Source organism: Lemur catta, chromosome 1 (genome assembly GCF_020740605.2).
Source record: "Lemur catta isolate mLemCat1 chromosome 1, mLemCat1.pri, whole genome shotgun sequence".
Classification (NCBI taxonomy): domain Eukaryota; kingdom Metazoa; phylum Chordata; class Mammalia; order Primates; family Lemuridae; genus Lemur; species Lemur catta.
Genome location: NC_059128.1, coordinates 57,060,616 through 57,087,138, shown reverse-complemented (window position 1 = coordinate 57,087,138; position 26,523 = coordinate 57,060,616). Strand labels below are relative to the sequence as shown.

General features: G+C 41.6%; 1 protein-coding gene across 1 annotated transcript; it reads right to left on the bottom strand.

The window, feature by feature from the left end:
* Window positions 1-26,523, bottom strand: EGLN3 (egl-9 family hypoxia inducible factor 3). The gene is made up of 5 exons (XM_045568907.1): window positions 25,846-26,523; window positions 6,303-6,422; window positions 4,604-4,740; window positions 2,555-2,628; window positions 1-1,726 (listed from the first exon to the last, which is right to left on the bottom strand). Exons 1-5 carry the CDS (start codon window positions 26,200-26,202, stop codon window positions 1,695-1,697), a joined length of 720 nt encoding a protein of 239 aa, XP_045424863.1. The 5' UTR covers window positions 26,203-26,523; the 3' UTR covers window positions 1-1,694.

Below are 26,523 nucleotides of genomic sequence, written 5' to 3'. Positions count from 1 at the left end.
TGCTAACACAGGAGATCGACTTTATTCAAAAAGTATTTACTGAGCCCTTACTATGTGCTAGGCACTATTTTAGGTGCCGGGAATATATTGCATTGATTAAAAACATACAAAATCCCTGTCTTCATTGTGCTTATACTCTAGAGGAAGGATACAAGACAATAAACATAATAAATAAGTAAATTACATAGTAAGTTAGAAGGTGATAAGTACTATGATACAACAAAATAGAGCAGTTGTGAGAATGAAGGACAAGTATTATCTGGAAATTTTCCAAAACCAGAAGAGGAAAAATTAAACTTCTATCTTGGAAAGTCTCTATGTATATATATATCTCCGTGCATAACAAAAGAACATATTTCTGGCTCTTTAATGTTCATGGGATTTTCAAGCAAGAAATCAAAGGGATTTAAAAACATGAAAGTAGAACTGAAAACTAGGAAGGGTAACTTTCATAAAATAGGTGCTTTAATACAGGGTTCTTGAAGCAGTAGAATCTCTGCGTACTGCAGCAGTCGAGTGCAGCAGTAGAACCTTCCACAGTTCTACAATTCTGTGATTCTGGTCACACTGCCAACCACAGTGGATCTGAAGTGTCAAGTCAGCTAGAGAAGGGCTGCTAGGGACAGACAATGTGGAAGAACTCAAACAGCTTTTTGAGATTTTTTTATTTCCATTTCCTTTTTAAAATATAGCACCCTATTCTTTTTTATTTTGTTAAAGACGAAGGGTGGGTTCATTAAAAAGGAAAACTGAAAAAAAAAAAAAAAAACCAGGAACACCCACATTTCCAACTCCATCTCCTCTCTCAAATTGCATAAGATGCACACATGTTTATTGTATGTCAGTAAACCTAGCTCTTTCCACATTGTTATCAGAGGTTGACACTAAACTACCAGGTAGATTTTGTTCCTTTGATTTAAATTCAAATTCCATTCCAACAAAGCAACCAAAACAACTAATGTCTAGCTTTAGCTTCTGGGGAATTAGGTTCTCCAGGTAAGAAAGGAAAATAGAGAATAAATGGTTATGTCATCTTTGTTGAAAAAGTCATTATTGTGAGCAAAATGGGGCAGAGGCAGAAAATCCAGGTTGCAGGACTGGGAAAAAGGAGTGTCCATCCCATGGGACACTTACAAATCGATCACTATGACAGCAGCCCTTTTTAGAGGTAATAATGTCATTAGGTTGTGATAATTCTCCAGAAACTCCAACAGCCCTGGATTAAGAACATCTGGAAATTGTTTTGATGACACAAATTTCTGTTTCCTGTTGTTAAGGCTTCCATGATGCCTCTCAAACTGCCACCATTTTCTTTTTTCTTTGCAAACCTCCTCCTTTCAAATTAGGAAGTACACATAAAGTGCAAGTAAGATTCGTCCCCTCGCCTGTGCTCCTAGGCTCTTGTCTTGATAGCCAGTATTACCAAATCTATCAGTTAAAGCGCTGGCCAACTGGGATGTCTGCAGGAATTTCTGGAGGGAGCAAATAAGTTCATCTGGCAAAGAGAGTATCTGCAGGTCAATGCAGTCTTGGCAAGAAAACACGAAGTACCACACGTAAGACAGGGATGCAGACGACGCAAGCAGTAGGGGGAGTTTGTCGTCACTGAAGAGGCCATCTTTGGATCTCAACTGTTAAAGCAAATTCAGGAACTGTTACTAAAATGAACAAGGCCAGCGAATTTCAGAGCACGGTCAATCTTCAGTGAGGGCAGATTCAGTTTTCCCTGGGGTGGGGACAGAAAAGAGAAGAAAGAGAGTAGGGAGTCAGATCTGATGAGTTTTAAGTCACAAATGTCACAAAAAAGCTTCCACTAAATACTTCCCATCTTATACAACAAAGTAAAGCCTCCTGGTGGAGCTTTTCGAAAGGTGTTTTCTTTGGTGTTTGATAGGTATGCAGTCCAAATGGGTTATGAGTTAGTCAACAACAGGATCTCTTAGAGACTTAATGTGATATGCCAACGAGCACTGTGACTCTTCAAGACAGGGATACAGTACGCAGCATTTTCCACACTTTTGAGATAAGGAATTTACCTTTTCATAACCAACTTGGCAGGATTAATATTTTAATGCAATGTATTTTGGGAAATGCTTCCTTACAATACTAATTAGAAGGAACAGGAATGGTGTTGAGTCATATTCAGTTTATATTACATGAACCCTGCTTTTATATTAAGAGTCATAGTCTCACCCAAGTTATAATAAATTAGCCATTGGAACTGGGTTCCATTGTATTTCATTTGCAATGTGCCAAAATCACGGGCAAAATACTATGTTTGACTGGTTAACATTAATGATAGAAGTTAATTATTTTCCATCTATCATAAACCAACACACAATCAGTGGGCATTCTTCGGGCTGTCCTTTGCATTTTTTTCTGATTTTTCTGAGAAACGTAAGGCCAAGCTTTCAGGATTAAACCCATGAAGATATCATTATATAGTAAGCTAAGCCGTAACCAAGATTAGACAGAGTATATTAGAAAATATGTAAAATTGAATAAAAGTCAAGGGTTGAGTTGATTAAAAGTCACAGAAAATTATCAAACATACTAGTTAAATTCCTGAATTTCTTTTTGGCTTCTGCCCTTTCTTCAGCATCAAAGTACCAAACAGTCATAGCGTATCTGTGAAAGATAAGCAGGTATAAGAAAAGAAGTTTAATAATACTACTAAAAAACCAAACTTCCTATAAATCTCACACGAAAGTCATTTGTAAGACCAACATTTAAAGTTTTCCCTCTTATTAAAAGTCTACCCCATTTTAATTTTGTTTAACTTTATTAAACACATAAGAAGTTCCAGGTATGTGCCAGGCTTTACCCTGGGTATTGGGAATTCCAATGATCCTGTGAACAAATCTTCATCCTCCTCAAGGATCTCACGCTCAAGCAGGGCAGACAGGTGATTAAACACATAATACAACAGGTAAAGGTGATCTATACAGAAAGGACTAGAAGGAAGCTACTCTGGGGCATCCAAGTTGGTGGGGGGAGCACAAAGAAGAGGAGGTAACAGTTTCATGAAGCTTTTAAGAATAAGTTATTTAAATCACAGTAGGTTTAAAACTCGTCGCCGGCTTTCTTTAGTTTTGGACATTGAGGCAAAGATGCAATTGAATAATAATACTCTCAGGCTTTTTACTGCATGCCCACTAATTTGCTTTATCCTGTCCATGGGATAGACTGTATGGGAACAAAAAGTGCTTGGATTTTTTAAAGTTTCATTTTATAATTATTATTAGATGCCGGAATTTCCATAACACTGAGTTTTTTCAAGGGCTTCCCATCAACATTTGCTAATGTTTTCCCTGTGAAGTCAGTCACCCAGGGACTGGGGAATAACCAGAGAATTCTGCCACAAATGACAGGCTCCAATTATTGTACCCCATGAAACAAGTCACAAGCAGACTTTGGTGGTAGAATTAGTTACCTGCTCATCTAGAACACATTCCAGTTGGCAGTTAATATATAACTTTGTTTGGGGCTCAGATCTATGATGTCTGGAGGGGGACACATGTGGTTTTAATTTAACTAGACTTGTCAAGGTTTAGTCATCATCCTACCAAAACTCTTGTCCTGCCCCCCAGTGCTATTCCCAACACAAGTTGTACCCGCAGCACACCAATACTGCCTGCTGTACAGCTTTGGCCATAGACAAAGGCAAATCCGAGGCAGAATAAGGAATTAAAATTTTTATCAATTTCTAGATTGGCTGGGCATGGTGGCTCACAGCTAAAATCCCAGCACTTTCGGAGGCTGGGGCAGAAGGCTCACTTTAGACCAGGAGTTTAAGACCAGCCTGGGCAACATAGCAAGACCCCATCCCTATAAAAAGGAGAAAAAAATTATCCAGCCAAAGTATCGAGCCTGTAGTCCCAGCTACTTAGGGGGCTGAGGCAGGAGGATAGCTTGAGCCTGGGAGTTTGAGGTTGCAGTGAACTATGAGAGCACCACTGTACTCCAGCCTGGGCGACAGAGCAAGACCTTGTTGCCCAAAAAAAAAAAAAAAAAAATTCTAGATTGACAGTAAACAATACCAAATTATTCGGTTATTCTGAAAATCTTCACATGCACACACTACAGAAAAGATTGTTTGGGATTGTTGGGACCCAGATACACTGAGCCCAAGACAATTTCAGGCTAAGGAAAGGGTAAAAAGGAAGAAAAGTCAAAACGAATTACTCTTTCTTTTCTCAAAGTTCTTCCTCTGCTTGCAACTGGCAACTTGTAAACTTATCCAAAGTAACCAGACAGAATTCCTGATATGTGATGGCCAACAGTCTCTAGGGGTAGATCAATTAGACTTTTTAAAAAGGCAGGAGGAGGTAAATTGGGGGGAAGGAAAGGAGAAAAGAGGAAAAACACTCTGAGACATTTGGAATTCAATATGCTCACCTAACAGAAAATAATTTATTAAGAGTTATTTCAAACCGAAGTTAGGTTTTGTATACTAAAGAATCCAGTTTCCCCTTTAATTTTTATCAACTCCAAACAGGTTTGCTCTCAGCTTTGGGGTACAGTCAGTCCCCCATATGCACAGGACATGAGTTCAGAGAGTTCTCTGGGAACTGGGGTTTGTACGAGGAGGCCCGGCTGTTACCTGGTCGCATAGGAAGGCTGGACTTCATGTGGGTTCCTGCGATCTGACCAGAAGAACAGGAGTCTGTCAAAAATGGGCTCCACGTCTGCTACGAATGATTTCCCTTCTGGAAATATCCGCAGGATCCCACCATGTAGCTGAGGGCCACAAACAAGGATAGATTATTTCCTGGCCTCACATACAGTTTACCACCAACGACACTTCAGCCCCATCTAGAAACAATGCCATCTTCTAAGCTCCACTCCAAGCATATGTTACCCCCAAATTTTTACTTCGATCTTATACTTTGTACCAAATTTTATTTCAAACTTGGCTAAAGACATCTCCTTATTCACCTCATACCAAAAAGCCTCCCCAGCCCCCACAGTCATGAAGCCCATGGACACAGAGCACCATCAGATTGAATCATACAGAATTGCCAGTATTAGGCTGGTTCTGACCTACAAAAAAAACTCAGCAATTTCATATGGTTCCATCTAATATTAACAACTTCCTAAGACAATCATCACACATAACTTTCCCTTCAATTAGAATTTACAGCTTTCTTCAGAACTCCCTTAGCTGCTATCTAACCTCGTTAGTTGGAAATTATATCTCTTTTTTCTGAATTCTCAGACCACCTTATCTGCACCTCTCAGGACATATATTACTCTCTTCCTTGCTTTATTTTTTTACATGTATACCTAATCTTTCCTACTAATAACCATTTTTAGGCCTCACACATCCATGTTTCCCCATACCACAACGCCTGACACTAGCAGGAACTCAAATATTTGTTAAATGATTTCATACCTTGCAATTTTATTATTTTCAACCTGATAACTTTACTCTCTTACTTACAACAGCACTTCGAAAGAATCTAAAGGAGACCTCATGGATGTATTCCAAGTCATGCTACCAAACAGGGAGAAGAGACAGCCTTTTCCTCGATTCACTGGTTTCCTAGGTTTTGTTTTTTCTGACCCCAGATAAAATATTATTGCTTAATGACAGCCAGTGTTGGCCCTAAAGAACTTGAAATGGAGATGCAGAAAGTTCAAAAGCCAAATAAGCTTGAAAAGTTCTGCGACTTCCCAGACTCCTAAATCATTCTTAACTTTCAGAAAGCAAACAAAGTCCAGACAAATGTTTGTAAGCATGGAACCAGACTTCATATCTCTATCTATATGTTCTATACTAAAAAAATAAGCCACAAAGCCTTTGGCATTCACAAACCACAGTAAACCGTGGCAAGCAGCCATCAACGAGACGTATCACCCCAAGAGAGAAGGTTGTGTGGGAAATCTGTCTTGGGGATGGTTTTATATCCTACAGTTCTATTTTCATGGAATTTTCTCAGTGTAGCTGCTAGAGGGGGAAAGTGTAAATCCTATTCTGTGTTGAGAGCCACATCAGCTCTCAATTAGATAAAAAAAATTTGATTCCTAATCCTAATATTAAATTACCTTTCCTTCATCAACCACCCTTCCCACACCTTAATAATCACCCTACCCCCCCCAAATTAACTTCATATCCATGATTTTCATCTCATCAACTTTAGCATTAATTTCACAGAGGGGAAGAGGAGGAAAATATGAAGCAGAGGAGATTCATCAGTAGGAGATGGGGCTATTAGGTACTCCAAACTCTCTTCTAAGTTATCTGAATCTCTTTCCTATAGTTTGTAACCCTGTACTCTACGCCCATTGTTCCAAAGTACCTTGGCATCCCAATTCTTGTTCAGATAGTAGATGCAGGTGATGCAGCGGCCATCACCATTGGGGTTGTCCACGTGGCGAACATAACCTGTTCCATTTCCTGGATAGCAAGCCACCATTGCCTGTGGAGAAATTCCGAGGAAGCTGGTTAACAAAGCTATGACAGTCTCCTCCTCCCACTGGTGCGCAGACAAATGACACAGTCTCCTTGGGTGCTACGTGACATTGATAGGTGGCTGCTGGCTTCTTAATTACATACAGTATGTAAATTTGGAGTCTTCAGTGTGTAAGATTAATAGCCAGGTCACACCTTATGGCTCAGCCTTGTGGAAACTGGTTCAACAATATTCCCATAGTTCTAGAACATTTTAGACAGTCTTTCTTAACGTAATCCATCTCTACATCATCATTAGCACTCCCTGTCTTTCTTCAATACTCCTTTTTGAAAACCCAGTTTCTGGGTTACCATCCCAGACCCCTAAAATCAGAATCACTAGGTGTGGAGCTTAGGGACTGTGTCTGTTTAGTAAGTGCCCCTGAATCAATGAATCACTCATGCTGCTTGAGAACAATGGCTAAAGATACTTGCATTTACAAAGAGACAGAACCAATCACAAAGGAGGAAAAGGTCATGCTTATTCCATAAAATGCTTACGACAGAAGGAAGAGAGAAGGACCAATAGGAAGCTGCACTCTAACCTGTTAGCACAGACACCAGATCATCCCTTTCAGGGAAAGAGCCACATACACATCTTAACATGTGTTTCTTAATGCTTGTCCTCTTCTTACCCGATACTTATCAAATCAGGTGATAATCTCAAGTTCTCTTTCTTTAAGTCCTACCTATATCACCCAGGTGGAAGAATAAAGCCAAAAGCCATAACAAAAATCCTACTGAAAATTACTTTTAGAGAATAACAAACTTCTAATTTTTCCATGGAAAAATTATAACAGAGAGTAGGAAAAAAAAAAGGCAAAGTACAAGAAACCAGTTCTCTTCTTCACAGGACACTGCCATATTTTAAAAAATACTTATTTTATACCTATTTTAAATATTTTAAATACATATTTTTAAAAATAGAGCCAGGTATGGTGGCTCATACCTGTATTCCCAGTACTTTGGGAGGCTGAGGCAGGAAGATCACTTGAGGCCAGGAGTTCAAGGTTACAGTGAGCTATGACCGAGCCACTACACATCAGTCTGGGTGACAGTGTGAGACCCTGTCTCAATATATATATATATTTTTATAGGGATGCAAGATGCTCAGGGAAGATAGTGGAACTGGCAACATAAGATGAGGACAGGATTTTTTCCCCTGCTATTTTCATAGATGTATTCTTAGCACCTAGAACAGTGCCTGACACATAGAAGGTGTCCACTTAAAATTTGATAAATAAATCAATGAATTAGTGAATGGCTTTCTCTAAAGAGTAAATTCACATTCTACCTAGATCAATAGCTATTTCTGTCATTTTAAAAACCTATCTTCAAACATACATGCAGGGCACATTCAGGGATCCAGGCCATATATTCCCTGATAAATGGCAGGGTGGCTTCACTGGTAAGATGACCAGCTGGGTAGAGCCCCAAACTCACGCGCTAGTGGTTCAATGAAGCAGCTTCAGTGCAGCTGCCAAGTCACTTCCAATAGTAGCTCGAAAACATAGAACTAGGCATCCCACACTTTGCATACCAGAACAATAAGGCTGAATGGTAACTTGGTTTTAATGATTTTAAAGCTTAAATCATCATATCTCTCACATTTTATATCCTCATGCAGGTAGCAATCCCCATATCCTGCCTTTGAACATTAAAAATGTCAATGCAATGTCATCCTTAGAGCTGAAGTCAGGCTGTTAGCATGAACATCTTTCAGAAGGCAAAATTTTGAGGTGACTGTAATAAAGATTTAACAAATGATGGTACCACCAAGCAAAGGGTGGCTTAGGGAAAGGTGATTGGTGGCAGACAGAAAAAATGGGCCTAGCTGGAGAAAAAGAGATAAATGAAGTCACCTATAATGACTAGGGAATTACCCATCCCTGGAAGCAGCTATTAGGATTATAAGAGCCACCACTGAGCCAATAATGAAAGTCACTTAAGCCACAAAACAATTACAGGCTAGATTTCCTACCATCTCAGCCTCTCCCCCCCACTGTGCGTCTGAAAAGAAAAAGTACTCCATCAATGCTATAATCTTATATTCTTAAACAGCTCTACTCTAAGGAAAAGGTCAGTGATCTGGATGCCTGCCATCTAGTTCACTCTGCAACTAATTGCATGGTCCTAGGATCAGTTTCTTTCCTATAAAGAGGGGTTGGCCTACACAGCCTCTGAAGGTCCAAACACATCTAAGATTTGATTAAGCATCAACCTCAGAAAATACAACAGGGTTCTTCAGGGCATTATGAAATGTTCTTCTGCCCCAGAATTCAGCTCAGATTAAAATATTGAAAAAAATATAGATACAAACTCACAAAAGTACAACCTCTACTAAATGCTGCATCTATAAAACACACACATAGAGAAAGAGCCGATTCCAGAAGACTTAACTATTATAACAAAACAGCTGAGTATCAGCAAAGTACCTGATTGTGTGAGGGAGAGAAATAGAGATAATTTTTCTGGCCAGAGTGAATATTCACCCTCTCTCTTAGTTCCAGAAGCCGCATGCATCACGTCTGAAACAATGGAAGGAAATCATTGCGAGCCTCAGTGGGCCTGTTGAAACTACGCCGGGCCAATTTTATCAGTGTGCTTTCTGGAGGAGTGCCACAGGAGATGGGTCTTGGCTTGGGCACCTTCCCAACTATTTGCTGGTCTTCCACGGGGTCTAAAACCAAGAGGCGAAGGATGCACTGAGAAGCAAGCCTCACTTCAATAACTAGCCATTCACTTCTGTGCCAATTTGTGCACAGGGCAGTAACAAGCTCCGGAAACTGATCAGTTCAACTGAGTTGCTATCTAAACCTCATCAAGCCTGGGAAGGAATTTAGACTGTGTTACAGAGGAGAACACTTCAATGTTCTATTGTTAGAAGAACAGGGCCAGAGGACTTTAATGATCATATAACAAACACGCCAAGCAATAACACTGATGCATATCAGGAGGCTGTCTTATTTATTATAGACTGTTTGTTTACCAAAACTTCCTGACTAGTATTTGAAATTTATAGAAGTTGAAAAACACAATAGTGTCATCTACGGTGGCAAATACAGCATAGTCCTATAGTTCTATTCTTGGAGATGCAGATAAATTCACATATCCCCTGCATTTTCACCATTCCCTCCACTGACCCCATTGTGTACCCACCCCACCCACCCCCATTGCCAGATGCCTCTCCGTGGCTCTGTGGCAACAGCAAATGAGCAGGGGGGTGAACGTGGCGTTCCCGGATGGCTCTAGACCGGAACATGTGCTCTAGACACCTATGCATCCACGTTCAGGCAGGAAATACGTATGTATTCTTTGAAGATGTACACAGATATGTAGAACTATAACAGTCAAATCCAAGTGTAAAAATCTGCTCCCCAAATACCACAGGTAGAAAAGAAAACAGAGGTTCTGTTATAGTTATTGGTAAGCTGACTTCATATAAATCCATGCCTCATCAAGTCCACAGGTAAAGTTGAAAAATAAAAGTCTAGGATTTCCTTTCCAACGCCTAAACAGAAAGCTCTTGAATGCAATCAACCACAGGTTGATTGCCTGTAAAAACCATTTCAAAACATTGGCATCAGCAGCCTCCATTGTCCACTCAGCAACGATGATGATTTTTCTTACCACAGTAAGAAAGGTTGGACTTACCACGTCTCTAGTAACACTCACAACATGTATTTTACATTGTTCATGACTTTGGAGTCAGATTTGATAGTATGACTTGATCACGAACAAGTTATAATAAAGTGGCATTTTATGCAAATTTCCCCAACTCAGAAAATAAAAATATTAATCAAGTCTCACTTTATATGCAAAATTTGCAATAAGGGAAAATCTATTCTTTAAAATCTGTCAATAACAGCACAACTTCAAAGCTATCTGGTTGAATGACCTCTAAACCGGTACTTTGATCAACTGACAAATGCTAGACCTCCTCTAGCTGCTAAGCAGAAATACCAGCCAACCTTTGTAAGGATTTGTTTCAAATTAAGAATGGTCTTGAACAGAGCATATTTTGAATAAAATGCAACCTAAGTACAGGATAATCTGCACTTAACTACTTTACACTTTGGTTTGCTCACTTGTAAAATGGGTTCACAAGGACTGAAGGAGATAATCTATGTAAAATGCTTATTGCAAGTCCTGATGCATACTAAGTGCTCAATAAATATTAGCTATTCTTAAAGGTGATAATGTGGCATGTCTGTCTTCCCCTCAACCGGAGGTTATAGAGTGTCTCTCCTTCAGGGATCCAATTCTACTTGAAGTGCTTTGTAGTTTCCAATCCAGGGTTGGAAAACTAAAATAACTTTTGACACTTGGCAGTAACATAAATGATCGAAGCCAATCAGGTATACATGTGTCAGAACTCTGGAGTGTGTGCTATGCCACCTACACCAGAGGATTTGCTGTCATTTTCAATGAAGGCAAATCTTCAGATTCTATGAGAGTAGCAGGCAATCAAATTTTTATGTAAACTCTGAAATATCATTGATCCCAACTTTTTAATCAGGATCACAGAAAAATTTATATCAGTTTGTACTTTGAGGTCACTGTCTGAGGTCTCCCAAGAAGTCAAGCTACTTTGAGATAGTTCTTGAGAGGGAGACCTTCCCTGTCTCTCTTCACTAGGCTCAGACACATCCTGTCCAAAGACAAAGCCTCATGTATAAGTGCCATCCACATTCCACATATCCTTCCCTTCTCCCCCATCTGGCACAACTACATAGTCAATTAAATGTGTAAAGAGTTAGCAAGAAATACATGAGACCACGTACCTACTTCAGCTTGGAAAAACAGCCAAGCTACTCATCATAGGGTAGAATGCAATAGCTGAAGTTTTCTGGCCAGAAATGGGTCTCATTTATATTCCAGTGACAACAGTCTAGGTGACAAACTTGCCAATGTTTTTAGTCAGCTGTGGGTAGAGAAGCTGAAGGCTATACTTCCAGGGTCATTTATCTGGGTGATTTGTGTTCAGCACATATTTTAACACAGAGAATGTGGACAGTGAGGAGGGCAGCCCCTGGTTGTGCACGTTGTGTTGTATCCTGCATCGGTAAAGGCACCCTGCTGAGATAGGGGCCCCATCTGGTAATTCATCTGAGCAGGGGAGAGGGGTTAGTAACCGGAACAAAGGCACTATATGTGCTGGCAGCAGTTCTAAAATTAAAAATCTCTTATTTAAAAAGAAAAATAAAATATCTTCAGGTATCCAAACTGCTATGTGCAGGCATACTGCAGGAAATGCCGGTGTGAGAGAAAGAAGACGCATGGTCTTTGCAAGTTTTGGTTAAAAAAAAAACTAAAGATAAATTAAGCCAAAATGTCAAATTCCATTATTTTCCAATTGGCTCCAAAAAGGAGAGAAAAGAACTTCAAAAATCCTTTGTACCTTAAATACAGAGGACATGAAAAATAAACTGGAACTATTGCTTTAGCCTTTTGTCATCTCCCTTACTCAGGGGTAAGTGATCTTCAAGGATACCTGGGGATCCACTGCTGTCACTTAAATTCCTACAGCACAATGCTCACAAGGCTTCTCTACAAGATGATGGCAACTATGCAAAGCTTTCTCCAAGTTTCAAGAAAATGTCACCAACACGAAATTCACACTTGCTGCCAGTTGGTCCCACTCTTTATATGAAATTGAATAAAAAAGTAAAGTCTCAATGTGATGATGAAACAGAGCTAACTTGTAACAATTAAAAGTGCTTTGGGATTTTCAGACATTCATTCTAACTTCACCTAGATTGGCATAAAGAAATTAGTTGTAGATAATGCAAGCACTTCAGAGAAAAAGTAGGAAACTTTGCTCAAACTGTCATTAGTTATCTTGGCATCTTGCTTGTTATCTATGTTGTCGGTTAAGAGCAAGCCCAGATATTTCCTGCTTTCTAGTGCATCTGGTTAGAGATTGATGTAACAAAATGACGGGGAAATAGGAAATATGCTCTTGTTGGGCAACAACATGAGCTATCACACTCCCTTTCCCAAAGTTTCAACATCTTGCAAGACAGCTCAGATGATTCCAAACGCCAGACAGTCAAATATCTGTCAGGTAAGTAATCCTTTCAACAAATGCCAAATGATTCATGAAAATGTTTCTTACTACTCTATTTCTACAATGAAAACTACTTCTGCCTTTCTCATTTGCCCTAAATCCGCACTAAAAATAAATCCTCCCGTGAACCTGCGTACCCAGAACACTGCTACACATAACCTCACCTTCAAACGTAGAGCAATAATCACAGTGCACCTATACCTGAATTTTGCAATAATGTAGGAGCTTCAGTACTTCCGAAAATAAAAAGCAAGAAGTTATAACTGACTCTCAGTTGCTTTAGTGAAGTGGATCTGCCCACCCCTCCTGGTCGGGAGAGAGCACATGCCTTAAGGGCAGAGAATTTACAATCTTCACTTTAAAACCTGTCCTCGGGTGAACTTGGCCCTAGCTTAGGGATCACCTAAACGAGCATCAACAACTACCCAGATTCTGGAAACATCAATTTAGTTCTCCTGGGTCAGTGATGACAGTTCTAGCAGGTCTGATAGCCCCTTGAGATTCTCACATGAAAGAGATGTAAGGATTCCATCCTCTACCCCCAGAAATACGCACACATGCATCCATGGAAGTCTGCACACGGATTACAGGGGTCCACAAGCCTGTATAGCCTAACTGTGCTAGATCAAGATTCTATGCCAGGCATTCTGCACTTCACGCATGAACTTCTCACTGAATCACCCTCCCCCAAGAAGCCACTGAAACTCTCAGAGGCCAGGAATTTAAGAGACTATTGTCATTTCTTTCTGAATTGTGGTTAATTCCTTTCCTTGGAGGGGATTCAGCCAGAGCCCATGCAATTAGGCACAGTAAACAGGCCCGGCAACATGGACACATTAATACAGGCTGTTTGGGTTTGGGCAGGCCGCCCTTCCCGTGAAGGCCTGGCTCAGAGCCAGCTGGGTGATGGCTGAGTGACAGGGCTACGTGCGCTGCGTGAGGGTGGCAGCCAGCCCACACCCGAGCACACCGCCAGGGAGCTTGAGCAGGGAGCGGACACTGGGGAGCCCTCCTCCTCCCCCTCACCACCCCAGGCTCCAGAGAAATGTTTTCCACAGGCCTTCCTCACAATTATACAATCAGCAAAAGTCAGTCCAGCCTGGGGTTAAGGACATTAAGACAAGTATTTAACCATATCCTTTCTGATGCCTTTCCCCAAATACCAACAGCTGCCATTTCCCGAGAACCCGCGTAGCCGGGTGGCACTTGACACATACCTTGTCTAAGTTCCTGGGAAGGTGTGCAGCAGCTTGTGCCCTGAGTCACACTGCTCACAAGTCCTCGGTAGCAATCATTAACCCTAGAAGTTACCCTATGGACCTAGAAGATATCATACATATTTCTATAGAAAAACACAATATTTAACTTCCTTTGATGTGAGAAAACAACCTTATCAGAAAAATAAAACTTTACCTGTGGCTCTATAAATGCTCTGTGCACATCAGAGACAAGGCAAGCTCGTGACTGCGCACCTGCCAAGAGTAGGGCTCTCTTCACATTTTCATCTGAAATTAATCCTAAAATACTTGAAAGAAGCCGTGATAACTCAAAGACAATTGGTAAGACAAGGCATTAGTAATAGATAATGTATGAATAATGCGTAGTTACCAATCAAAACATGTCATGAAAAATGTCCTGAAGCGGTATTCTTAAAACAGGAGAAACCTACATTTGCATTTCGGCTCTTAGAAAAATGTTTCTGCTGAATGAAAAAAAGACACGCAGCAAGTCAGTGTAGAATTAGAACTCATGACATTTAGCAGCCATATTTATTTACTGAACAAGCATTCACATAGAGCTTACTATGTGCCTGACACTGTTCTGTGTTCTTCACGAATATTACCTCCCTCACTGTTCATAACATCCCCACGAGGTAGGATCATTATCTCCATTTTACAGGTGCGGAAACAGAGGCACAGGGAGGTTAGGTAACTTGGCTTCTCGAGCGCAGTCTGGCGGAAGCGTGGGAGGCATTAATCACCAAGCCATGCTGTCCCCATGCAGCTTACACGATGTCTAACATTAGCTAATTCATCCCCACCTCATTGTTGAGGGAACCAAGATCTTCAGTTTTACTTGCTATCACCCTTTCAGGGGATAGGAAATCATAAAATGCAAAAAGGTTACAAAAATATGAAAAAATGAGTGTTGGTATTGCGCACTCAACCTCCAAGGGGGGGATGTTATCAAAAGCAAGAAGCCAAGGACATTGACCCTGAATCCTGCGGCAAAGCAGCAGTCCTCCAAGTGGTTGTCTTTGCCTTGGTTATTCCCACAGCAGGGCCCACCTCAAGCCCACCATGAAATCTCTGTAGCCCCAGCAGGGCCCACATGGGCTTCCCTTGCAGTTGGTCAACAGCCCAAGTAACCCAGGGCCAGCCCACGGGCCAGGCTGTTCTTCCCTCTCTGAGGTTCTGTGGGAAAAATCAGCTTCTCCAGGACCTTAGCTCAGGTCAACACCAGCCACAGTTTTCAGACTTATTTCAAAGTCAGAAGATAAATGGCCAATTAAGGAAAAAAAGTAAAAGGAAATACAAACGTGTATTTCCCCTGGGAAGAAAAAGAGTGGCACCTCGTAAAGGCATCCCAGGGATGAGATAAAATTTTCCTACTCAGGCACAAGGCTTAGGAGACACCTTGACTGTACTACCGCATTAATCCCAGTGGAGACAGGCAGACTCACTGTTGCTTAGAGGAGGGGTGAGGTCCAGAACACCTGTTAGAGGGGTAGACAGTAAAAAGCTCTTCTCAGAGAGATGTATAAGCTATTTTGGGAGCAGAAAAGGGAGTAGAAATAAAGGAGTGCCTGGGGGGGTGGGGAGGTGGTTCATTTAACTGTATCCGTGCTCCTCAGAGACAGATTAAGCCTCATTTTACAAATGGGGAAACAGAGGTAGGGACAAAAAGTAACTTATTAGACACTATAGAACAAAGTAGGTAAGCCGGAATTCCAAACCCATGGTCTTTCCACCACTAAACACTCCTTCCAAAATATCAGGGAAAAAATTATGTGAAAACAGGTGCTATTACTTCTAGAATGACCATGAATAAAACTGCCTTCCTTCAACTGCAAGATAATGCAACAAAGGATTCCCAGATGATCCTGGTCGCTTAGCAAACACAGCCTCAAACCCTGAACTGGGAAATCAGAGCTCTACATGCCCAAGTGGCAACCACCTGCCCACCTACCTAATCATACCTTTGATTCCAATCAAGCTGGATTCCATTCGTTTGTCAAGTTTTCTCCCCAAAAAGCCCCACACCTCAGCTTTCTCAGCCCTCCCTGGATAGACATCTTACCCTGGGGGGCCAGAAATCACTTTAGGCTTCTGTGTGGTGTTCACAGTTAGCACATAAGAGATGCTCATTATTGAGAGAATCGTCTGCTCTGCAAGGCCCTATTTTCCAGTTTGTGCTCATCCAGAATCTCTGTTTCTTTGTCATTTTTCCTGGTGCCTTCAGCTCGCACTCCTTGCGAGGCTGTGGGATACGTTAAGGGAGCAATCCTGCGGTCATTAGCAACGATTTATGTTCTCCTCCATTCACCACAACAGGAGGAAATCAGTTCCAAATTTCGCTCCAATTCTAGTTCTGGAACATTAAGTTTGTTGGTACAAATAATAGAAAAGTTATAAGTGTGTGTTTAACATGTAGCGGGTTTTTCTCAAAATTTTCCCAAATGAACTAAAAAATCCTGTTATTTTTTAGTTTTTAAACAATGAATAAGCTCAGGTCTGATCAACTGAACTCTGTAGGAAGACAGCCCCATCCCTATTTAGTCTCCTCGTAATGCATTGACTTTACTCAAACATTAGCATGTATGAGTGTCACCTGGTGAATTTGTGCGTTTCTGATCCAGTTGGTTTGGGGAGAAGCCCAAGGATTTGCATGGACAGCATGTTCCCAGGTGACGGTGATGCTGCCAGCCCAGGGACCACTGTGAAGCACAGCCATTATGTGACAAAACCAAGAGTCTTTATGCAATGCCTCACCTTAAATGATAACAGGTAAAGAGGAGTTAGTCAACTGCGCTAATTAGTTTGGGGAACTGAAAGCGGGTGTGTAGAGCAGGAAGTGAGAGGAATTCCTAGGGTAGTTTCTGGCACCGGCTTTGCAGTGTCATTCCTAAAGCTGGCAGGAAACATTCCAATTGTAACTTTCCAGCATTGCTGTTTTGTGTTGGGCCCTTGCCTCTGAGGATTACTGTCACGTCAGTGCTGGGGTTTGACTTTTGGTGCGAGTCTACTATCTCTAGGAATCAAATAATAGGAATTGAAACCACTCCTTCTCAGATGGAAATTTAGTCTCAATTTTATTAATAATTCCTGAAAATCCTAGAGGTAGGTATATAGTGTTATTGTACCTATGTTATAGGTAAAGAAAGTGGGCTCTAAGAACTGACTAGCCCAAGATCACAGTGAGGCGAAATGTCCATCTTAGCACCTAGCAGTAGGTGCTGACCAAATTTAAATTAAAATTTAAAAATAAATGTCTAACTCATACATAAAGATGTAGAAATTGAGGTCATGCGATGCCACTTGCCAGGAGCTGAGCTAGGACCAGAATCTGGGGCCCTAAGCCTCATGGTCCCAGCTTGTCTGCTTCTCTGAGCCAGACCTGTACACATGAGTTGCTAGGACCCACAAGTAACTCAGGTTACCTTCTAGGGTGATGCATAGAATTTCGGAACCGAGAAAAAAAAAAGTACAAAGCTAAGGTCCTCCTTTGAGATGGTCTCTCATAGCATGCTACTCTAATAAAATTTTTAAACATTTTGGCATCAAGTTACAGACCAGGCTGCAAAACCTCCTCCTGTGTTTTTTCCTAACAAAACATTTATAGCTTTTTTGACACCCTGACATCCACTGAAATCAAAGTTCTTTTTGAAGATGAAATTAAGCCAACAAGCACCTATGAATTTTAAGGGACTGTTTTAGGTACTAAAAGTATATACAAATCTTAACAGTCTGTGAGTTCAAGGAATTTCTGAGTACATGGGGGGCAAGGGAAGCAGCCCAAAAATACTGTGCTGCAGCAGCCTGGATCGAGCCACCCACAGAGTTCTAGAGAACAGAAGGGAAGACATCATGGAACAGGCACTAGAAGGCACTAGAGATGGATGGACTTCAAAGAGTGGAAGACAACGGGGAAGCTCATTATACCCGCAAATCAGCTTCTGCACTTCAGGGACTGGAGGGAAGGAAGGCAGTGGCTGGAGATTGTGGAAAGATTAGACTTAGGCCTTCAACGCCTTGCTCAGTTCACAACGTCATACAGTAGTAAACAGAGTAACAACCTGGTTGATTTTTTTGGTTTTTTGTTATGTTCTTTAAGCATGGAGATGGCATGATTTGAGTTAGATTTGAAACAACCACACTCTAGCAAAAGCACATAAAATGGATTATAGAGAGAACAAAAACAAAAGGCAGGTGATTTATGGTTTCTAAGAAGGGGAAGCAAAATTTAGATTAAAAAAAAAAGACAAAATTTGAAGTTCCATAGTGAACCTAAAAAACAAAACTAAACAACCACAATAGGCCAAATTTTGACCAATAATATTGCATTTTCCTGCCTAAGTCTTCAATTTAAAAAGTGTTTAAAAAGGGTTGTGTTTATCCACCTTAATCACTCAAATTAACCTGTAAAACAATATGGATATGAAAGAATTTTTTTAAAAAATTAGAGATTTGTGAGTAATAGTCCCTCAGGTTTGACTAGATAGATGAGTAGAAATGGGAGGGAAGTTGAGGGAGGGGCGCAGGCCAAATCTTTGTTCTCTGTGTCTGGAGAACACAAAGCAAGCTCCATAAGATGTGCAAACTGTTCCAAACAGTATATTTTTACTACTTCCAAGCAATGCTCACATAGAAAAATAGTGTCACAGCAGTCTAAAAACAACCTCAAGTTTATTAGAACCAAGAATAGATGTCACTGACACCTGGAATTGAGTTTTTCATTTTGTCTTCTTCCCACTGGCAAATAATCAAGACTACTATCATATTCTTTGATATTTTTTGTGGGTTTTGGAATTATTTTTACACGGTAATAGTATTTTGGCCTCATTTTGGAAGGAAAAAAATATTTAATTTGAGATAGGCACATTTATCCATAACTTGAGAAACATTAATCATTGTACCTTCTAAAGAATCAAAACATCGGCTTGATTTAATAAGGAAGTATTGACACTGTACTGAACAGGGAGGATACTCAGCAAATAGGTGCTGAATGACTCCAACACAAGATCTGAAAGGCTGCATTATGCGACAGCAAACCCATAGGTCTGTAAGGCTGGGATTGGTTGCGGCTGAGGGTGAAAAATACATATATGTCACTACCAGCTCACCAAAAACAGGAACAGAAACTCGCCCACAAATCAATATCGAAAGAAGATGCAAAATTAAAGTAAGTGTCATACTGGTTTAAGATAGAAATAATGAAGAGAAAGGGGGTACAAATTCTATGTATAATTAACCAAGCTAACTAATCTTGCTTGGCAAACACACAGCTCTGAATCTGAGCCAAATCAACGGCTCCTGGCAATGTCCCAGAGCTGAATTCTTTAGTCTGGCATCATAAAATGATTTGTCTGTTGTATTTACAATTCCAGTGCCTTTGGATTCGGTTACCCGCTGGGCACCCTGGCAGATGCCCAGCAGAATACATCTGAACTATCATTACTGTCAGAACATGTGCATTTGACAAACACTAGAGAAAAGCGACACCTATTTCTTAGAGCAGTATTTGTCAACAAAGTGCTGCTACCAAGGAATTATCAAGTCTGTTGCTATAACAATTAACAAAAAATTAATAAACTTCTCCATAGGGTTAACCTGCAAAGCTATGCCTTGGTCGTCAATGGGCACAGGAGGAAATGTCATTTAATTTACCTGGGGCCACAAAGTTGAGTCAAAAGCAGACAGGTCTTGCCAAACTGAACAAACGTGGCTCACAGGTGTGTGGCCGTCTGAGCTTTACCCTGAAGTACCCAAGATGGGGCAGGTGCTTATAGATGCTTCTCAGATGAACTCTGCTTATTATGAGTTGGGTAGAACTTCACCCCCACTTTTAAGCTTCATCAAAGAAGTCTTTTTTTATGGTTTTTTTTTTTTTTTTTTTTTTTTTTTTTGAGACAGAATGTCACTCTCCTGCCCTGGGCAGAGTGCAGTGGCGTCATCATAGCTCCCTGCAGCCTCAAACTCCTGGGCTCAAGCGACCCTCTGCCTCAGCCTCCCAAGTAGCTGGGATCACAGGCACATACCACCATGCCCAGCTATCAGAAATCTTTCATACATGGTGTGTTCTCAGAGTGGGGTTGTACGATGTTAGGCTATTTGTTATTTACAAAATTCCAAGTTTTTCTAGCCAGAAGCAGAAATCAGGCAAAAAATTTACCCATGTTGCTTGGGCTGAAGCAGAAAGGCGAGAAAGAAAAATAATTCATGACACCCAAAGCCAAATGTAAAGATAGGCCACGTAACTCTACCCAAGGGGGTTTATCAATTTTCAGCCAGAATCATATTTACAATTCCCAAATAAAATGCTGATGCAGCTGAATTAACCTACTGACCCTGGGCCCCAGTCTACCAGACTCCTCGAGCAACCCCAGCCATGGGGGGTGTAACCTCTCTATTAAAGCCCCTTTTCTCAGGCCCAACATGTACCCCCATTCCCCTCTCAAGGACCTGCTCGAGATATCATCTCTCCAAATATGAAAACAATTTAACTGCTGAATGATTGAGGGACTGGATAGATATGATTTTTAATATCTGGTTCTAAAAACCCATATTATTAAAGTCCTATATAGTTTTGGTCACTTCATTTTAAATTAATAGAGAAATTAAAGAAAGCCCAAAGAGAAACAATGATTAATGAGTGTAAAAGTGGGCTTTTTAGCAGGAAAAAGAGAAAGCAAAGTTAGTGACAATTATTGTTCTGGACTCAAATCTCAGATTAGTTCTTCAGGTGGTTTTTTTAAAATCACTTTCCACTTCCCTTCGCCTACAGGTTTACCACAGTGCAAAGCACGGAATGATTTGTGAATGAATAAATTAAATAGATATCCCCTGATTTTCTGCTTCGCTGCAATCAGATAAGGTTATGGTGGAGTGGCCAGTGGTCCAAAACTGAGCAAAAGAAATTATCAATTAAACACACACTCCCCTAAGTTCTTTGTTCCCAAGTGTCATTCAACAAAATAGACAAAGAACACCATGAAAACTCACCCGTTGCAAAGACTTGCTTCACTGCACTCGGGTTGTACTCTATAAATTATTATCTTGGAGTAATTTCCTTCCTTCAGGAGCTAAGTTATTTTTAATACCAAGCCTTTTATAGGAATCCCTTACATCCTTACAGAAAGATGTTCCAGGGCTTCAAATGCAGTGCTTCCTCTCTCTAAAATACCTCATTCATAGATTTTAACTGCAGAGATACCGTTTATGGTGTCCAGTCCTCAAACTCTGTGCTCTAAGCACTATAGCTCTCATGGGACCCGCACACCATAGTTGTGACATATGATTCTGCATGCCCCCAACACCCCGAACCAAGGCTGATAGGTCCTCTGAGCCAAGTAAGACAATCAGACTTTCTCCCAGGTAATGAAAACAGGATTCTGGAATGTTACTCAAGTTTCTGCTCATCTCAAACTTTAGGTAGAAGGGGCCATTATGGGGTGGCCATCTTGAGCCACATGTGTGGAACAGCAGCAAAAGCCAGATTGAAGGGCAGGGAAGAAATAAACAGCACAAGCAGGGAAGCAAACATGGAGGTCATAAGGCTGCAGAGAAAAGAGCTAACACACCAGCTGCGGGGATGTTAAGGACTTTCTGGTTCCTTGTTCATGGTTCTAGTCTTCTGAGAATGCTGATTGCATTTTCTGCACCAGGGTTCCAAGAGCTACCATGATCTTTGCAGTACATTATCCTATATTTGTTTAAAGTAGCTTGCAGCCATGATAATAAGCTCCATTAAGTAATGGATATTCCTAACATCCCAGGAGAAGAGTAGGCCAGAACTGAGGAATACACACAGTGTAAGGCTGGTGGCGGGCACCCCTCCCCTCCCTAATGGAAAAAGAAGAAGCCCCTCCTACTCCTCCATCCCTGCCCTAAAGCTGAAACAAAGAAATTCCTCACTCTTCCTGCCACCTTCCCTCCAGAGAAACTCCCATCCCCCACCCCTAAAAACGTATATAAGCCCACCCAGACTTCTGGGTGGGGCGGCTTCTCTGGTTCCACTCGTGGGACCATAAGGCTCGCCCGGGCCCCTCTCTTGGGACCCGTTACCCCCACCCGGGAGCCACCCTAATAAAGCCTGTTTACTTATCCCTTTTAACTCTGCTCGTCTTTCTTTCTCTGGCACTGGCCACTCCAAAAAACCTTACACACACCACCTTGCAACGTATTTTTTTATTCATAAACTTTTTGCTGTTTCATCATTCCTCTGTATTGTTTCCAGAGGGGGACCAATCTGTTTACAACACCGCTGTCCAGAGCTACTCCAGTCAGGGATCCTCACAACAACCTTGTTAATAAATACTTTTCCTAAAAATAACAGAAGGAAAATACTAGCACACCACTCCATTTCCTCTTCAAATGTACTCAACTGGCCCACTTCAATGTTTGGGGTTTTTTGGTTTTGGTTTTTGGGTTTTTTGTGGATTTTTTTTTCCTTTGTTTTAAGCTTGAGAATTAGTCAAGTGTGAGCTAGAGGATCCTACAATTCAAAAGTATATGTGAAGGTAAGTTCGTCCACCATGGCATTCCCACTCCTGCACAGTACCCCACACAGACTGAACACTCCACAAACACTTACTGAATAAATGAAAGAATGAGGAAGCAGGAGGGCATCATAGGAAAGAACACAGACTCTGGAATCAGACGGATCTGGGTGGAATCCCAAATCTCCCCCTTGGAGCCCTCTAACATGGATGAGTCTCAGAATTCTGCTAAGAACCTTATGTACATTATCTTATTTAATGCTCCTTCCCCCTAAAAGCTTTAAGATATTATTTTCCCTCATATTACACTTGTTGAAAACTAAGCAACTTGTCTAAGGCCACAGGGCTAGTAACTCCAAGCCTAAACCTCTAACCCCTATTATAAACTGCTTCCTACCATTGACTCTGAGACTTTGGGCAAATTATTTAATCACTCAATTTGTTTAAGATTGTGGTTACTAAGGTTAAGTAAGACAGTATTTGTGAAGAGCTTAGCACAGTACCAGACAGAGCAAACTCCTCAATAAAAGGTAGTTGTTATTATTAACACTATTAACTAGTGAGTCTACAGTGAGCTGCTTTGAGCAGAGGCACTTTTGGTTCTATAAACTACACATTCTCTGGAAAACAGCCATTTTCAAGATCTAGGCAGCCAAAGAAAAAGAAGCAAATTATAACCAATATTTATCTTGGATATGGTCTAAAACCTCTAAAAGGGAGTAACAGATAAATCCTTTGCTAGTCTGACAGCAATGATTGTGCTTGAAGTTAGGGGGCGCCATTCTGCTGTACAAGACAGGAAACCACTTCCCCAGAGGGTCTTCAGCACCCTAGATTTTTCTCCAGTAAACAAAAAATAGAAAATTCTGACCATTAACAACTTTTTTTTGGTAGGGAGAGGGGCCATATAGTATTTCTTTCTATACTCTTCCACAATTTCAAGTTTCATTCCCAATGCCTTTGCTATTGCTGTGTTGCGATAAAGGGCAATATTATTCAATGACCTTTCAAAATCCATCAAAAAACAAAAAGTATTTAATCAGGATGGTTGCATTAATAAGCATACCCCCCAAAATCTAAAGTAGCTAAAAAACAATTGGTTTAAAATAAATCTATATTTTGGCAACTGTTGAAATGGGTGATGGGAGTTCATTAATTAGCCTCTCTATGAATATATGTTTACAAATTTCCTTAACAAAAACTTACAAATAAATTTAAAATCTGTGTACACATTCTGTCTTTTAAAAATTTAGTTTTTACTGAAAACCTGCTTGAATGATGCAGCAGGAAAATGGGTCTATTTCTGCTCGGGAAGCGGCACAAAATAAGGGACTCTGTTGAGGGAAGACAGTCAAGTAATGAAGAAAAAGGGTTAAATTAGGGTCAAACTAATATAAATCATGTAGAAATGGAATGTATTTCTACAATACTTTAACAATGAATTTCAAACAAGAGACCCAAGGCCACAAACCATCGCTAAGGAGACTTTTCTACACAAACAGATCAAACTGAAAAAAAAATTATTTATTGTACTAAATGTTTGCACAAGCCCGGTTTGCATTTGGTTCTGACTGGCCAGGGAATATTCCAATCTAGAGGTGATTTATCTAAAGGGCAGAAATGAAGAGCTTTGTGCCAACCCAGCCAAAGTAAATCTGGAAATCTGGGTTTGAAACAGGATGAATTTTCTCTTTCCAACTCACAGTCACCTTCTGACAGGGTTAGCTGAAAAGTTATTCTACCCAAAAGATAACCCGATTGAGGAATCAGATCTACAGATCTTTGTTTTTTTCCTTACCCTGTCTTACACAGTGCTTTTCATTCCATTTGAGTTAAACCCTAGCCTGAAACCATACCCCGATCTATTAAGTCAAAGCTAAATAAAAATATTTGACTTTCAAATATATTAGTGACCTCTTTCTGCCAATTGATTCTGACCTCTCTTAGAGCAAATTCTGTTCCTACAACACTGAGAGGAAATTCCTAACACCTGAGTTTGGAAGAAACGTTTAAAATCTGATAAGAAGCTATCAGCTCCTCCAGGTTAACTCTACAAACACCTCAGCAACACTGAAGCTAACTCTCTCTCTCTCCCACATCAGGAGACAAGCAAGGTCATTGAGTGCAAAAACCAAACTAATCAAAAGACAAATGGCTTTCTAATCTACCACCAAAACAACAGAAGAAGAGAAAAGAAACACTTTAACAGGGATCTTGTGCAGAGTTCAGTGAACACTGAATTTTTCCCAAATCAAAGTAAAATTTAGAAAGCAGCATTTTCTTCTGAAATTATTTTTATTGTGTGCATTAATAAGGATGCTTTCAGGTATGCAATTCATGTCCTCCTGGCTGGAAAGGTGCACAGCAATCTCTCTCCCCACCCCACTCACCCAAGTCAACCCCTTCACGTCTACATGTTTTCAGTCTTTACCACCTGCCCTTTATCAAGAGTGTTGCTCTCAGCTTGGTAGAGAAATGAGACAACAATGGTTTGTTTTATCACAGGATCAACCTGAAATTGAGAAATACTCCATTTGTTGTCAAAGAGTGCTATATAAGTGAATGTTCTCATGCCAGTATGCTTTGCTTCACTGGGTTTCATTCAGTAAAAGTTTTCTCTAGTTCTGAGTGCCCCTTGCCCAGACCACAACACAAGTACAAATCACTAAGAATTGCCACTGGGAAACTGGCTGGACTGTCACTTGAGCAAAGATTGAGTAAGGCTATCCCAAAGTAATGTACACGCACCAACATCATGGTACCTGCATGTTCCCATATTTCTGTAAATCTACCTGTAAATGTTTCCAAGATAAATTACCGCCCAGGGAGTCACTTCCGCCTTTGTGAACAAAAACACAGTTTCTTTCCAGAGGTGCTTGACTAGTTTCTTGAGCACTTAAATGGTTGTTTAGAGTGGATTTTGCTATCAATTGATAGTTAGCAAAAGGAAGGAGGTGGTGTAGGGCTCTGCACCAGGAGAGAATTTTCAACCAAGTAGATGGTCTATCAAGTGTCCTGGGTCCAAGATGTCAAAGGCAGCACTCAGAAGTGAAGTGTTTTACCCTTCACATGTCAAACTCTTCCTTCCCACACCTGCCAAATTCCACAAACCAACTGCCACATTGCAAAGTCACAACTGCCTCAAGAACCTAAGAGTGCCTGTGCAGGGACCCCTTCTGACCACAGTGAAGGGCAGTATCAAGTGGCTTTAAAGTGGGCATTTAAGATCATGAGTGCAGGTGCATCACAGATAGTACACAACGTTTCTAACATCCTTTCTCTTGTTTGTATCTTTGAGAACCTCCATGTCTTAAAATCGAACTAAAGCCACAGCTTGTCTGTTTTTTGCCACACACGAGTCATTATTTCAAAGTCAACAGAAGGTCATCATAATGATACATTTGAGCCCCTTAATGTGGACTTTCGCTCAGAGGGGCTGGGGCAGGCGGGTAGGGAGGAGGTAGAGGGGAGCGATAAACCAGGCTGACTTCTTGGTTATAAACCAAAGTTCGCTCGCAGCCCTGCGAAGGCGACATACAAGGGACTCCGAATGCCTCGCGTCCCCGCGGGCGGCAGCTGCGGCAGGGCGCCCGCGCGTCCTACCTTGGACCGCTCCTTGACGTAGTATTTGCCCAGCCGGCTCCCGCAGTACAGGACCAGCCTGTCGATGAGGGACAGGAGGAAGCTGATGGCCTCGCAGCCCTCCTCGTTGCCCCCGATCCACGTGATCTGGTCGCCCCGCAGGTGCCGCTTGGAGACGCCGGCGCGCGGCCCGGCCAGCTGGCCGTCCCGCAGGGCCCCGTTGCAGTGCAGCTGCTTGACGCGCTCCAGGACGCAGTTGCCCACCACCTCGCCCAGGAAGTTGTCCAGGTAGCAGAAGCCGACCTCGTGCAGACAGGGCACGATGTACTCCAGGGCGATTTTTTCCAGATCCAGCCTCATGATGTGTCCCAGGGGCATCTCGCCCGCAGAGCCGAGGTCGGGGACCCCCAGCGTGCACCCAGAGCGGGAGCGACCTACACGAGCGCAAAGCCGAAGCGCGGGGAGCGTGGCCCGGGGTTCAGCAACCTGCGGCGGCCGCGGTCCCCGAGCCACGGCAGCGCCGGGGACAGGGGAAAGTTGCTCGCAACTCTGGGGAGAAGGGATCCCCGGTTCAGGGACTAGCGAGAGCAGTGCGGGGCCCCACGACCCAGCGCCCGACTGGCTCAGCCCGGAGTCGGAGGGCCCCTTTTGGAGATGCGAAGCCACCGCTGCTGCAGCGGCGGCCAGACGCGGGGAGAG

What these genes read in the sequence shown, in the direction of transcription:
- EGLN3 (XM_045568907.1), bottom strand. Translation starts at nt 26,202, where the DNA reads ATGCCCCTGGGACACATCATGAGGCTGGATCTGGAAAAAATCGCCCTG. An exon ending in CAGCCTTCCTATGCGACCAG is followed by an intron (nt 2,629 to 4,603) that starts GTAACAGCCGGG and finishes TATCTTTCACAG; the next exon opens with ATACGCTATGACTGTTTGGT. An exon ending in GAAATTCAGGAATTTAACTA is followed by an intron (nt 1,727 to 2,554) that starts GTATGTTTGATA and finishes TCCCCACCCCAG; the next exon opens with GGAAAACTGAATCTGCCCTC.